We start from the raw sequence: 13,372 nt of genomic DNA, 5'->3' as shown, positions 1-13,372 counted from the left end.
CCCTCGTTGACTTAGAGCAGCAGAGACCATCAGGGCGTGATTTATGATAGGCGTGTTCTAGGTAGATTTGTACCTTCTATCAGTTCTATGTACAGTAGTGTAATACACCCCCCAGAGGAGTATAGGTCCCCGAGCCATGCCACAGTTCTATGTAGTGTAATATTCCCCCCAGAGGAGTATAGGGCCCCGAGCCATGCCACAGTTCTATGTAGTGTAATATTCCCCCCAGAGGAGTATAGGGCCCCGAGCCATGCCACAGTTCTATGTAGTGTAATATTCCCCCCAGAGGAGTATAGGGCCCCGAGCCATGCCACAGTTCTATGTAGTGTAGTACACCCCCCCCCAGGGGAGTATAGGGCCCCGAGCCATGCCACAGTTCTTTGTAGTGTAATACTCCCCCCCAGAGGAGTATAGGGCCCCGAGCCATGCCACAGTTCTTTGTAGTGTAATACTCCCCCCCAGAGGAGTATAGGGCCCCGAGCCATGCCATAGTTCTATGTAGTGTAATACTCTCCCCAGAGGAGTATAGGGCCCCGAGCCATGCCACAGTTCTATGTAGTGTAATACTCCCCCCAGAGGAGTATAGGGCCCCGAGCCATGCCACAGTTCTTTGTAGTGTAATACTCCCCCCCAGAGGAGTATAGGGCCCCGAGCCATGCCATAGTTCTATGTAGTGTAATACTCTCCCCAGAGGAGTATAGGGCCCCGAGCCATGCCACAGTTCTATGTAGTGTAATACTCTCCCCAGAGGAGTATAGGGCCCCGAGCCATGCCACAGTTCTATGTAGTGTAATACTCCCCCCAGAGGAGTATAGGGCCCCGAGCCGTGCCACAGTTCTATGTAGTGTAATACTCCCCCCAGAGGAGTATAGGGCCCCGAGCCATGCCACAGTTCTATGTAGTGTAATACTCCCCCCAGAGGAGTATAGGGCCCCGAGCCATGCTGCAGTTCTATGTATTGTAATAGGGCCCCGAGCCATGCTGCAGTTCTATGTAGTGTAATACTCCCCCCAGAGGAGTATAGGGCCCCGAGCCATGCTGCAGTTCTATGTAGTGTTATACACCCCCCAGGGGAGTATAGGGCCCCGAGCCATGCCACCGTTCTATGTAGTGTAATATTCTCCCCAGAGGAGTATAGGGCCCCGAGCCATGCCACACCTCTATGTAGTGTAATACTCCCCCCAGAGCAGTATAGGGCCCCGAGCCATGCCACAGCTCTATGTAGTGTAATACTCCCCCCAGAGGAGTATAGGGCCCTGAGCCATGCTACAGTTCTATGTATGTAATACACCCCCCCCCAGAGGAGTATAGGGCCCCGAGCCATGCCACAGTTCTATGTATGTAATACACACCCCCCAGAGGAGTATAGGGCCCTGAGCCATGCTACAGTTCTATGTATGTAATACACCCCCCCCAGAGGAGTATAGGGCCCCGAACTATGCCACAGTTCTATGTAGTGTAATACTCCCCCCACAGGAATATAGGTCCCTGAGCCATGCCGCAGTTCTATGTAGTGTAATACTCCCCCCAGAGGAATATAGGTCCCCGAGCCATGCCACAGTTCTATGTAGTGTAATACTCCCCCCAGAGGAGTATAGGGCTCCGAGCCATGCTGCAGTTCTATGTAGTGTAATACACCCCCCAGAGGAGTATAGGGCCCCAAGCCATGCCGCAGTTCTATGTAGTGTATTATACCCCCCACAGGAATATAGGTCCCCGAGCCATGCCACAGCTCTATGTAGTGTAATACACCCCCCAGAGGAGTATAGGGCCCTGAGCCATGCTACAGTTCTATGTATGTAATACACCCCCGCAGAGGAGTATAGGGCCCCGAGCCATGCCACAGTTCTATGTATGTAATACACCCCCGCAGAGGAGTATAGGGCCCCGAGCCATGCTACAGTTCTATGTATGTAATACACCCCCCCAGAGGAGTATAGGGCCCCGAGCCATGCCACAGTTCTATGTAGTGTAATACTCCCCCCAGAGGAGTATAGGTCCCCGAGCCGTGCCACAGTTCTATGTAGTGTAATATTCCCCCCAGAGGAGTATAGGGCCCCGAGCCATGCCACAGTATTATGTAGTGTAATATTCCCCCCAGAGCAGTATAGGGCCCCGAGCCATGCCACAGTATTATGTAGTGTAATATTCCCCCCAGAGCAGTATAGGGCCCCGAGCCATGCCACAGTTCTATGTATGTAATACACCCCCGCAGAGGAGTATAGGGCCCTGAGCCATGCCACAGTTCTATGTATGTAATACACCCCCCCAGAGGAGTATAGGGCCCCGAGCCATGCCACAGTTCTATGTAGTGTAATACTCTCCCCAGAGGAGTATAGGTCCCCGAGCCATGCCACAGTTCTATGTAGTGTAATATTCCCCCCAGAGGAGTATAGGGCCCCGAGCCATGCCACAGTTCTATGTATGTAATACACCCCCCCAGAGGAGTATAGGGCCCCGAGCCATGCCACAGTTCTATGTAGTGTAATACTCCCCCCAGAGGAGTATAGGGCCCCGAGCCATGCCACAGTTCTATGTAGTGTAATACTCTCCCCAGAGCAGTATAGGGCCCTGAGCCATGCCACAGTTCTATGTAGTGTAATACTCCCCCCAGGGGAGTATAGGGCCCCGAGCCATGCCACAGTTCTATGTAGTGTAATACACCCCCCAGAGGAGTATAGGGCCCCGAGCCATGCCACCGTTCTATGTAGTGTAATACTCTCCCCAGAGGAGTATAGGGCCCCGAGCCATGCCACAGTTCTATGTAGTGTAATACTCCCCCCAGAGGAGTATAGGTCCCCGAGCCGTGCCACAGTTCTATGTAGTGTAATATTCCCCCCAGAGGAGTATAGGGCCCTGAGCCATGCCACCGTTCTATGTAGTGTAATACACCCCCCAGAGGAGTATAGGGCCCCGAGCCATGCCACAGTTCTATGTAGTGTAATACACCCCCCAGGGGAGTATAGGGCCCCGAGCCATGCCACCGTTCTATGTAGTGTAATACTCTCCCCAGAGGAGTATAGGGCCCCGAGCCATGCCACAGTTCTATGTAGTGTAATACTCCCCCCAGAGGAGTATAGGTCCCCGAGCCGTGCCACAGTTCTATGTAGTGTAATACACCCCCCAGGGGAGTATAGGGCCCCGAGCCATGCCACCGTTCTATGTAGTGTAATACTCTCCCCAGAGGAGTATAGGGCCCCGAGCCATGCCACAGTTCTATGTAGTGTAATACTCCCCCCAGAGGAGTATAGGGCCCCGAGCCGTGCCACAGTTCTATGTAGTGTAATATTCCCCCCAGAGGTGTATAGGTCCCCGCCCCATACTACAGTTTATGTAGTGTAATACTCCCCCCCAAGTGAGTATAGGGCCCCGAGCCATGCTGCATCTGCTCCTGATCTTACAGAGGCCTGTCTGGTGAAGCCTCGCGTGTCCTTCATATGTGGACTTCTTATGTAGTGGACTTCTCTCGTTTATTGCCCGCCTGCACGTCTCCATTAATTCTTCCCCACACCTTACAGTCCTCCTACCGTTACCGTCTCCCTGTAGCGCCCCCATCTGTCGTCTCTTACATCTTTGTGTATATCTTTTTTCCCCTTATTATGTCTTGTCCGTCTTTTTTGTTCTTTCCTTCCTTGTTACCTTTCCTTCTCCCCTGGATTATTTTGTTATCTTCTTTTCAGGAGCTATTCACACTTCTTAGTTTAGTATCCTCTGCTCACTTTCATCACATTTACTTTTGGTTTTATATTTTTCCCTTCCATGGTGATTTCCTTCTTGTCTGGTAAAGGATACACCGCGTGTAAGTATAGCCGCAGAATGTCTGCTGTGTACTACCCTGGGTCCGTGTCCTGCGCCTCCTGTACTAAACCTCTGTATATCTGCCTGTGACTGACTCGCTTTTGGGTGATCTGTATTTGCCATGTAACAGTTTCTTGGTGCCCATGCAAATGGATAGACGACCGTGTAATTCTTAGTTACACCACCCTCTAGGCAGTGGCGCTGTGCTCCTTGTGTCTTAGTAAATCATTATAATGTTCTGCAAGGAGTCATGGGGGTGGAGTTGCTCCTCTGAAGGGTCACGTTGATCGATCATCCTCCTAATGAAGTGATTGTTGGATATATCATCACAGGCCACCACTAGTAACGATTGTTGGATATATCATCACAGGCCACCACTAGTAACGATTGTCGGATAGATCATCACATGCCACCACTATTAGCAATTGAGGGAGTTATCATCACAGGCCACCTCTAGTAGCGATTGTGGGATTTATCATCACAGGCCACCACTAGTAACGATTGTTGGATATATCATCACAGGCCACCACTAGTAACGATTGTTGGATATATCATCACAGGCCACCACTAGTAACGATTGTTGGATATATCATCACAGGCCACCACTAGTAACGATTGTGGGATATATCATCACAGGCCACCAGTAGTAATGATTGTCGGATAGATCATCACAGGCCACCACTAGTAACGATTGTGGGATTTATCATCACAGGCCACCTCTAGTAGCGATTGTCGGATATATCATCACAGGCCACCACTAGTAGCGATTCTTGGATATATCATCACTGGCCACCACTAGTAACGATTGTTGGATATATCATCACAGGTCACCACTAGTAACGATTGTTGGATATATCATCACAGGCCAACACTAGTAACGATTGTGGGATTTATCATCACAGGCCACCTCTAGTAGCGATTGTCGGATATATCATCACAGGCCACCACTAGTAGCGATTGTCGGATATATCATCACTGGCCACCACTAGTAGCGATTGTCGGATATATCATCACTGGCCACCACTAGTAGCGATTGTCGGATAGATCATCACTGGCCACCACTAGTAGCGATTGTTGGATATATCATCACTGGCCACCACTAGTAATGATTGTTGGATATATCATCACTGGCCACCACTAGTAATGATTGTTGGATATATCATCACTGGCCACCACTAGTATAGATTGTTGGATATATCATCACTGGCCACCACTATTAGCGATTGTCGGATATATCATCACTGGCCACCACTAGTAATGATTGTTGGATATATCATCACAGGCCACCACTAGTAGCGATTGTCGGATATATCATCACTGGCCACCACTAGTAATGATTGTCGGATATATCATCACAGGCCACCACTAGTAACGATTGTGGGATATATCATCACTGGCCACCACTAGTAGCGATTGTCGGATAGATCATCACTGGCCACCACTAGTAATGATTGTCGGATATATCATCACAGGCCACCACTAGTAGCGATTGTCAGATATATCATCACTGGCCACCACTAGTAATGATTGTTGGATATATCATCCCTGGCCACCACTAGTAATGATTGTCGGATATATCATCACTGGCCACCACTAGTAACGATTGTCGGATATATCATCACAGGCCACCACTAGTAGCGATTGTCGGATATATCATCACAGGCCACCACTAGTAACGATTGTTGGATATATCATCACAGGCCACCACTAGTAGCGATTGTCGGATATATCATCACAGGCCACCACTAGTAGCGATTGTCGGATATATCATCACAGGCCACCACTAGTAGCGATTGTCGGATATATAATCACAGGCCACCACTAGTAGCGATTGTCGGATATATCATCACTGGCCACCACTGAACTCAGTGCTAGTAAGGCGAGGGGTGCTGACATTTTCTTCATCCTCATTACATGTAGGGTTAGAGGAGGACTCTGGAGAAGCGGTTCCACCTCCATGACTCTTTACAGATTATGATGTAGCCCGACTGTTTTGGAAAGCATTTTTTCTGTTGCTTCATTGAGCTGAAGATCATTGCCAACCTGGATGGTGATCAGGGTCTACATCATTTATTGGTTCCCCATAGCAGACTACATCTGGGTGTCCGCCTGCGGAAAACGTATATGCCCGAAAATGGTGCAAGACAGCACATGCTAACTCTGTCTGCTCCATTATAATAAATGGCCCCGTCGGCGCATGCATCTGAAACACATTTTGCGAAGACGGGACCAGTGAACGTAGGTAGAAACGCAATGTGAAAGGCCTTAGGGGGGATGTTTGCATCGATTGCCTGCATGTTCTTTATCAAAAATAAGTTCTTGTGTTATCTACTAGACCATGATGCCTGCCATTAGTATGTTACCTGTAGAGGTGTTTTATGTCTCTATTAACGCATAACATTTTTATTTATAGATTACGTTAGTGTACATTTTCTTACTTGTATGTCTTTTTTAATTTTGTGTTTAACTGGACAAAAGAACCCCACTGGTTAAAGAAGGTATAGAAGGCTTTAGATAGTGCCTCCTTCTTTGAAAGGTCTCTTGACCAAGAGAAGGTGGCAAAGTATTTTCCTCCTGCTTAGACTTCCCCTGTGATCTGCGGGGAAACATGGCGGTAATTTGTACAATTTCCCTGAAGCAACACCACAGGGGAAACTGAGTGTTACATGGAGTCTAATATAGAACATGATGGACCCTCCAGAGACGCCCTCCATAAGTGCTCTATACTCCCACTCAGAGATGGGGATCCCTCACAATGGACCCTCTGGTACCCCAGAGTCCACCAGTTGGGTTTATGAACAGACAGCCCATTCTATCCCAGATTTATGGATATGCACATTTAGACATATCGGTCATTTGAAGCGTCCCCACTTTTTGTGATGTGCATAGATGTAAAGACCCAGTGTGACTGAGCCTGGTGGCATCCATGTACCATCATCATCCTCCACACCTCTTACTTCCAAGCTTTTCTACTTGGAACCTTCATATGAAGTGGTGCTCCCTTAGAAAGAGCCCAAATCCAAACATGGAGGGAACGTGTTCCACCAATAGCTGTCTCTTCTGACTGCCCATTGTGGCCAAGTGTTGAGGCGTTTTCAGTTAGGAGAGAGAGCTGCTGCCACACTTCTCTGGTTGGACCTTCTCGGGTACTCGGGAGACCCCCGGCTCATCAGCTGGTCAGGTAATCCCACCAAAATCAACAGGTTCGGAAGCTTTTACTTTATGTATGACTAGTTCACAAGGTTTTGTGTCATTCGACCCAATCTACCATATCCAGAAGAGTCCTAGTGACCTATCGCCAATGACTCAAATCTAAGTGCCTTCCATTAGTAATTGCTCCTTTGTTTTCTCCCCCAGAATGAAAGATCCCAGCAGGAAGAACGTCGTCTTCGCTCAGTTCCGAAAAAATGAACGGGATAAGCAAAAACTCATAGAAACCGTGGCCAAGCAGCTTCGGGGGCTGATCAACAGCCACCATTCGTGAAGCTGCGAACCATCATCGGACTGTGCCAGCCGTCATACCCTGGCCGCGACTGGACCTCACATCTAGTATATAGCGGGGGGCACCCTCTCGTAAATCGTACTGCTGGGCCAGGACTAGACAAGGGGGTATAGGATGTTGTCACGCTTTTGGCAGGTGCTGGGGGCTGTTCTTTACTATTGCACTGATCTTCTAGTTTTGACATGTACAGGGTTTGAAAATGTCAATTTTTCATGTTTTTCGTACACAGGACTCATGACGTAGCACTGACGCCCAACGTCTTATAGGTAAACGGAATTGGGAATATAAGAGAGGTGCACTCCGACCTGTACGTTTCCTTCTCACTCATCCATGGGTTCAGTGGAGGAACATGGGGTGAGGTCTCCTATTACTGGAAATACTGAGCATATCCTAACATGAGGGACTTTATTACTATAGTGCAGGATCTGGGCCTTGGGACGCCGCCCGGCTCTTTACTAATTCTTCAACTGATCTTTATTTTATTTTTTGTTTTTGTTTTTGTTTTTTCATGCCAAACATTTCCGACAACGATCTATTCTAAATTCTTTCTTCATTTTTGTCCAAACAGAAGATAACATGGATGGTCTCCATGATCCTTTATCTACACCATAGGAAATTAGTATTCAGTGTCCTTTCATCTCCGGCGGGACGTATCTGGAATTCCTTAACTTTGATCTTTTGTTTTTCGTTTGCGTTTGGAAGCTCGGTTTATGTCCGTTATGTCTGGAAAAGACACCTATAAAACTAATAAACGTGTTAGGAAAGGGAAGAACTGTGATACATTTTGGGAATCCTTGGACCATTATGGAAGACAACACTGACGTGTTTCACCATCTTTTGTCCTTCACAATTAGACCTGACGAGGGCTTTGTAGGCCTCTGTCTTCTGACGTGATGACACTATGTAAAGTGGAAAACCTCTTCTATACTTTTTCTGAGAGCAGCCGTTCTGATAGTCTTTATTGGAGGATGATGTCCTCAAAATTAACTCCTACTACTATGTTTAGACATCCATCGATGGTAGATATCAACTCAACGAGTCTTCGATACATTGGAAGAACCTCTGAGGTGTGGAGAACACTGAACAGAAGGCGAATGTCTCATCACTACTAGGTGCTGGGAGTTGTGGTGCTTCCACATGTTGTGTATGGAGTCTCTTCATTTCATCCTCTTTTTGGATGTCTCTACAGACTGATTGCCAACCATGTTCAGACCCAGAGGTCTTTGAGGAGCCATTTCTTTATCTCTAACCAAGCAATCTCCATTCCTTCTGCTTGAGATGTCCTTTGTCATGTCATTTCTATGGTTGGGATACTAACTCCATTCTTCATGCTCTGAGGATAGGTCTAATCACTATCTTATGTGGTCCAGGCCAGGTCACGTCATACGTTGGCTCCAGAATGAAATGTTTCCTCTAATTTTATCACAAGCAGAGGAAGGAAGCACAATGTGTCCTGTTTCGCGACCTGACTTAACACTTAATGCCATATTGTTTACAGAACAGGGTTTTTTTTGCACGTTAAGTAATTTGCCACCAAAGTGAGAAGACTCACTAACTTTTTTTTACGTTTCTGTCTAATTTTTGTCCTTAAATAGAAAACTGATATTCCAGAAACATCCTCAATTAAAGATAAAATTAGGAAAGATCCGCTGTAGGAACCAGAAATAAAAAGAATGCTTAAGGTAAAACAGATCCATAGATCACTTTGTAGATCAGGTAGAGTTGACTACTGATATAGTTGTCTGTGGAGTCACCTGGCATCAAGTGACTTGAATATATGCAGTGTTGGTGCGGTCTACGCCCTCTGTGCAGTTAGGCCCCATTTCGACATCTGTGATTTTGGCATCCATAATAAATGGCTGTCCAACCCAAGGACAGAAGCTCGATGCATCCTTAGTAGTGATGAGTGGGCACTACCATGCTCAAGTGCTCGGTACTCATAACTAGTGATGAGCGGGCACTACCATGCTCAAGTGCTCGGTACTCATAACTAGTGATGAGCGAGCACTACCATGCTCGGGTGCTCGGTACTCATAACTAGTGATGAGCGAGCACTACCATGCTCGGGTGCTCGGTACTCATAACTAGTGATGAGCGAGCACTACCATGCTCAAGTGCTCGGTACTCATAATTAGTGATGAGCGAGCACTACCATGCTCGGGTGCTCAATACTCGTAACTAGTGATGAGCGGGCACTACCGTGCTCAGTACTGGTAACTAGTGATGAGTGAGCACTACCATGCTCAGGTGCTCTGTACTGGTAACTAGTGATGAGCGGGCACTACCATGCTCAGGTGCTCTGTACTGGTAACTAGTGATGAGCGGGCACTACCATGCTCAGGTGCTCTGTACTGGTAACTAGTGATGAGCGGGCACTACCATGCTCGGGTGCTCAGTACTGGTAACTAGTGATGAGCGGGCACTACCATGCTCGGGTGCTCAGTACTGGTAACTAGTGATGAGCGGGCACTACTATGCTCGGGTGCTCAGTACTGGTAACTATTGATGAGCGGGCACTACCATGCTCGAGTGCTCAGTACTGGTAACTAGTAATGAGCGGGCACTACAATGCTCGGGTGCTCAGTACTCGTAACAAGCAGTTGGATGCTCACATGGGCATGACTCGAGTACCCGAGTATAATTTAAGTCAATCAGGGACTCGAAAAGATTTGTCTTCAAAAATGCTCGAGATCCCATTGACTTCCATTATACTCAGATACTCTCTAGTTGTGCCCATTCGAGCAGCCATTGCTTGTTACGAGAGCTCCGAGCATGGCAGTGCTCGCCCATCACTAATCCTTAGCACTGGCAAAACAGTTTAGTGCACCTTCCTGTCTACTAATTTTCCATCTATCTCCACCATACTTTTGTGGTTCCTGTTAAGTTCTGAGGGGAGCAGAGATGGATCTGAAACCAGTAGGTGAGAAGATGCAGTGAACTATGTGACCACGTCATTGGTGCACCGAGCAACTGTGCTTGGTTAGAACAGTCCTTTTTTATGGCCTGAACTAAAAGTTTCAAAGGGATTTATGGTGGAGTAATAAGACAGGTCTTGTAGCCGTAATACGGATGCTAAAATACTCACCTTACAACAGCTTGATAGCATTTCAAGAGGGCATCATATAATGAAAGCCGAAAAGTAGCAAGGTTCCTATGTGCCAGTATCCCTCCCATTGAGGCAGTCCGGTCAGCATTCATTACACAGGGAAGGAAGTATTTTCTCGCTCTTAAAACTGTATTACTTGGATGCATCCATAGTATTATGTGTCCATGTTATAGAAGACACCAAACACTTGTACGTATTGTCAGCGTATCCAAATGTCACATGGACATGTCACGTCCACCCCTCTGTCCTTTGTCGAAACTGGATGGACGTCTAGACTAATGGTGACATCTCCCAAACTCGAATTGGCAACTGAGCTACCAAATAAAAACCTCTTCTTAAAAATGAAGACCTATATATCATCAGTGCCAAAACTACTTTGACCATAAAGGTTTTGCCAAGAAGAAGTGTCGAGAAACTCTACGTGTATATTATTTTTGCCGTAGCTAAACCTAGAGCTGCATTCACAATTCTGCCGGCTTTCCGGGCACACTAGGTACTCCAAACATGCCGATTTGTTCTACATAAGATCCTTTCCGTTACTTTGAATGTTCCCAACACACATCATCGGGCAACTGAGAAGATTGAGGCTCTATAGCCCGAGTGTTAACAGAATGGCAGAAACTGTAGTAGTGCTAGATGGTTTCGGAACGCAACGACGCTTTAGCGGATATGAACGTGAAGCCACAATTTGGGTTTCTTCGGATAAATACGATTTAACGTTTCTGGATTTAACAACAGATGGAGGAGTCGTTCAACCTGAAGGGAAATAGTTGTATTGATACCGAATCTCGTACCTTTGATACCGGTAGCTACCATGATACACAATGGTTCAAGGTGGAAGGTTCCTACTATCGTAGTCATCCGCGGACTGAGATTATTAACGGTGCCAAATAATGTGTAGGTGGATCTACTTCTCCAGTGCCACATACTAAAAATGAATCACTACGTCCCATGAAATGGCTGGAGAATATATATTGACCCGTCTTGGAGATATCTCCTCAGAAAGCTCGGCAAGACGGGACAGTCACTAGTTGAAGGAACAAGGCAACAGTGCCTGGTCTATTCTCATTGATCCCGATAGAATCAGAAAGTCACGCTACTGAGGCATGGATACTTGGCACTCATGCAAGTGCAGTATCTGCTCCGGAGAGGCCAGAAGTTTGTCCTCGGTTCCTTATTGACCTAAAACTAGAATTCGGCAAAGGGCAGGAGTGAATGGAACCCTAGAAAGTAGAGTTGAGCGGACTGGTAATAATCGGGGTCCAGTGGATCCGCGGCGGGTTGATAAAGAAGTCTGGATCCAATCCGGAATCCGGCACCATATATGTCAACGGGCAGTGGAATCCGGGGATGAGAGCGCTCAACACTACTAGAAAGGCAAGCTAAAGCTATAAACTGCACCGCGAGTGGCACGAATCCAATGATTGTTGCCTTTTTCATGCACCTTCTACGCCTACACCCAACACTGGGGGGGGGCCATGAGAGAGACCGTGAGGTGAGCTTTATCTTATGGCAGCCCCCAATTGTGTGACAGAAATAAACTTACTTGACAATAGAGTTAAACCAGGATGACAAAAGGGAAACTTGTATTTTTCCAAACGGGATTGGTCAAAAGTAATAAGGGGAAACCATAATCCCGTTAGCAACAGTGCACTTTTACTGCTTCTTCTGCCAGAGAGGGGGCCTACCCTTCGGCTTTTATTTTTTTATATATTTTTTTTTTTAGGCTGGGGGCTATGATGATCAGGTCGGAGCCTCCCCACGTTCTTTTGTGTTTTAAAATAGACTTAAGAAGGAGCGCCCCAGAGGTATCGTAGGTTCAGGGCAGGAATGTTAACCAGAAGTTACCGGGTGTCGCACTGTTTGTTAGAATTTTTGTTGACTGGAAATGTAATAAATTGCTTCCACACCCCTTGTACTATATTATCTTCCTTACAGAGCCAGAATAAAATGTACTAAATGCAGATTGCTGTGATTTTATTTTCATATTTTCCTCCTTAAAGGGACATATCATTGGAACTGTCAGTCTTTAGATTGGGACTTTAGTACAATCTCCTATAAATGCCCAGATAAAGTTAAGGACCCCACCTAATATCAGCGTGACCCATTGATATCGACGAGTTTGGCCGACGTACTAATACGTATGAAGGAACAGAAGAGGATGTCTGATCTCAGGCTGCAGATCGCATTGTTAACCCAGAGATTAGCCACCAGCCGACTTTATACAACAGCTTACCCATAGTATGGGAGAGTCGGCGGGTCCTTGTCTGGCCGGCAGCCATCTAATGTTTATGGTCGGCTTTAAGGGTGCTTTACACGCTGCGACATCGCTAGCGATCTCGTTAGCGATGTGACACGCCAGATCGCAGATGCAATCTGCCGAGATCGCACATAGGTCGTTTTTATAGCGCCGGTCACATGTGCGATCACGGCAAATGTCGCAGCATGTAAAGCACCGTTTAGTCTTGTCCTCCAGCACCCGAGGCTGAAGGATTTCTTTAGACCTGTGCTCCAAAAACCAAGGCTGAAGGATTTCTTCAGTTTTGTCCTCAAGAACCCGATGCTGCAAGATGTCTTTAGTCCTGACCTCCAGAACCTGAGGCTGCTGAATTTCCTTAGTTCTGTCCTCCAGAACCCAAGGATGCAGGATGTCTTTAGTCCTGTTCTCAAGAACCCAAGGCTGCAGGCTTTCTTTAGTCCTGTCCTCAAAAACCTGAGGCTGCAGGATGTCTTTAGTCCTATTCTCTGTAAATTAATGCTGCAGTAGTCCTGTCCTCAAGAACCCGAGGCTGCAGGATTTCTTTAGTCTTGTCCCCTGTAAACCGAAGGTACAGGATGTCTTTAGTCCTGTCCTCGAGAACCCGAGGCTGCAGAATGTCTTTAGTCCTGTCCTCGAGAACCCGAGGTTGCAGGATGTCTTTAGTCCTGTCCTCGAGAACCCGAGGTTGCAGGATGTCTATAGCCCT

At 47.1% G+C, this 13,372-nt stretch overlaps 1 protein-coding gene across 1 annotated transcript in view; it reads left to right on the top strand.

The window, feature by feature from the left end:
• LOC142260680 (exocyst complex component 6B-like) overlaps positions 1–12,370 on the top strand; it is a 296,256-nt gene extending 283,886 nt beyond the window's left edge. Inside the window, 1 exon segment of the mRNA XM_075332046.1 lies at positions 7,156–12,370. Within this exon segment, the coding sequence (XP_075188161.1) occupies positions 7,156–7,282 (127 nt within the window). The 3' untranslated portion in view covers positions 7,283–12,370.
• The last annotated feature ends 1,002 nt before the right edge of the window (positions 12,371–13,372 follow it).

Source organism: Anomaloglossus baeobatrachus, unplaced genomic scaffold (genome assembly GCF_048569485.1).
Source record: "Anomaloglossus baeobatrachus isolate aAnoBae1 unplaced genomic scaffold, aAnoBae1.hap1 Scaffold_160, whole genome shotgun sequence".
Taxonomy (NCBI): domain Eukaryota; kingdom Metazoa; phylum Chordata; class Amphibia; order Anura; family Aromobatidae; genus Anomaloglossus; species Anomaloglossus baeobatrachus.
This window is presented reverse-complemented; position numbering and strand designations above follow the sequence as displayed.